Genomic DNA, 2,334 nt, shown 5'->3' with positions numbered 1-2,334 from the left:
ACGAATGAAGGGAAAAAGAGTGCAACACTTACTTTCCGCTCAGATAATGTTCATCAACAATGATATCTTTTGAGGTGTGCCACGTTCCAATTGCTGGGCAATTTTTCTCCATTCTGGTTTTCCCAGTGATAGCTGAAATCCAGTAGGGACCTTACCACATTGGACCCAGCTTCCCCGCATTGAGCTCCCGAATGTTTTCAGTTACTTTTCTCAGAACCAAATCTCCTACTTTGAAATAACGGAGGTTGGCTCTTTGATTATAATACCGCTATGTTCTCTACTTTTGAGCTGCCATTCTTACACGCGCCAAATCCCTGCGTTCCTCAAGCAGTTCCAAGTTGATTAACATTTCTTCGTTGTTTGATTCTTCATTTGCTTGGAAATATCTCAAAGTAGGTTCCCCTACTTCCACCAAGATTAGAGCTTATGCACTGTACACAAGGGAAAAAGGAGTTTCTCCTGTGCTCGACTTGGCCGTTGTTCGGTAGGCCCATAGAACTCCGAGCAATTCTTTGGGCCATTTTCCCTTTGCCGCTTCTAACCTTTTCTTGAGGTTTTGAATAATCACTTTGTTCGTTGACTCTGCTTGACTGTTTGCGCTTGGATGGTAAGGTTAAGATGTAATCCTCTTTATCTTCAAATCTTAAGGATCTTTGTAACTTTTGTACCAATAAACTGCGGCCCATTGTCGTATGCTACCTCTTTTGGTATTCCGAACCTACAAATTATATTTTCCAACAAGAAATTGACCACTTTACGTTCTCCAATCTTCTGATAAGGACCTGCTTCCACCCATTTAGAAAAATAGTCAGTCAAAACTAAAAGAAATCTTACCTTTCCGGGAGCCGGTGGCAGCGGTCCGATGATGTCCATCCCTTATTTCATAAACGACCAGGGGGATAGAACCGAATATAAGGGTTGTGCCGGTTGATGCACTAGTGGTGCGTAGCGTTGACACTTATCACATTTTCGTACGAAGTCTTTGGCGTCCTGTTCCATGCTGGGCCAGTAATATCCTGCCTGTACAAACTTCAGCACCAAGGAATCTGCACCTGAGTGGTTTCCGCATATCCCTTCATGGACCTCTCTCATGACATAGTTAGCTTCAGATGCTCCTAAGCATCGCGCCAGTGGGCCTTGGAAAGATTTTCTATATAATTGGTCTCTCTTGAAGCTATATCGTGCAGCTTTGGCACATAACGCCCGTGATGCTTTGGGGTCTTCGGGCAACATCTCGTGCTCGAGATAGCTGATTATTTCATTTCTTTAGTCCCAGAACAAACTAGTCGAATTTACCTCATAGTAACCATCTGTGTCTAGGACTGAGTTCATCAGTTGCACTACCGTCCCGGACTCCAGTCCCTTTATTTTCGTCGATGATCCTAAGTTTGTGAATGCATCTACTTCTGCGTTATCCTCCATTGGGATATGAGTAATTGACCACTCCCTGAATCGCGCCAACAGTGCCTGGACCTTTATCACGTATTGTTGCATGCTTTCTTCTTTAATGTCAAAGATCCCGTAGACTTGATTTACCACCAACTGTGAGTCACATTTTATTTCGATGACCTCGGATTCAAGTCCCCAGGTCAATTTGAGTCCTGCAATCAAAGCTTCATACTCTGCTTCATTGTTAGTTAAAGGGATCGTTCTGATGGCTTGCCTTAAGGTTTCCCCCGAAGGCGTGATTAAGACTATTCTGAGTTCGAACCCTTTTACGCTAGAAGCTCCATCCATAAATAAGGTCGAAACCCCCGATGTCGATTCCGACACCATTATTGCCTCCTTAGTTGCCAGAGTCAGTAGTCCCGGACTGAAATCAGCCACGATGTCAGCCAAGGCCCGTGACTTAATTGCAACCATTAGTTTGTATTCTATGTCGAACTCACTCATTTCAACGGCCCATTTGGCCAATATGCCTGAGAGCTCGGGCTTACAGAGGATGTTCCGCAGAGGAAAAGTAGTCACCATGGCTATCAGGTGGCATTGAAAGTAGGGCCTCAACTTTCGAGTGACAACTACGAGAGCTAAGGCCGGTTTCCAAATGTGGGTAGCGAGTTTCTGCTCCCATTAAAAATTTTCTAACATAATAAATAGGATATTGAGTACCTTCATCCTCACGGACTAAAACCGCACTTACCGCAACTTCCGAGATCGCGAGGTAGACTAGCAATATTTCACCTTCTTTGGGTTTTGAGAGCAATGGAGGGCTTGACAAGTACCTTTTCAAATCCCTCAAGGCTTGCTGGCACTCTAGTGTCCATCTGAATTTTTTTTTCTTTTTGAGTAATGCGAAGAAACGATGATATTTTTCTGACGACTAGGAAATAAACC

At 43.9% G+C, this 2,334-nt stretch overlaps 1 protein-coding gene across 1 annotated transcript; it reads right to left on the bottom strand.

Annotated features, from left to right (window-relative positions):
- Positions 1-1,266: 1,266 nt before the first annotated feature.
- On the bottom strand, positions 1,267-1,971 carry LOC104216682 (uncharacterized). Its single transcript, XM_009766793.2, has one exon. The coding sequence runs from the start codon at positions 1,969-1,971 to the stop codon at positions 1,267-1,269; it is 705 nt and encodes a 234-aa protein (XP_009765095.2).
- Between the last annotated feature and the right edge of the window lie 363 nt (positions 1,972-2,334).

Source organism: Nicotiana sylvestris, chromosome 11, assembly GCF_000393655.2.
Source record: "Nicotiana sylvestris chromosome 11, ASM39365v2, whole genome shotgun sequence".
In the NCBI taxonomy this organism is placed as follows: Eukaryota; Viridiplantae; Streptophyta; class Magnoliopsida; order Solanales; family Solanaceae; genus Nicotiana; species Nicotiana sylvestris.
The sequence above is the reverse complement of the archived record's forward strand: the minus strand, read 5'-3'. Positions and strand labels throughout refer to the sequence as shown.

Coding starts and splice junctions, on each gene's coding strand:
- LOC104216682 (XM_009766793.2), bottom strand. CDS start 1,971: ATGGTGACTACTTTTCCTCTGCGGAACATCCTCTGTAAGCCCGAGCTC.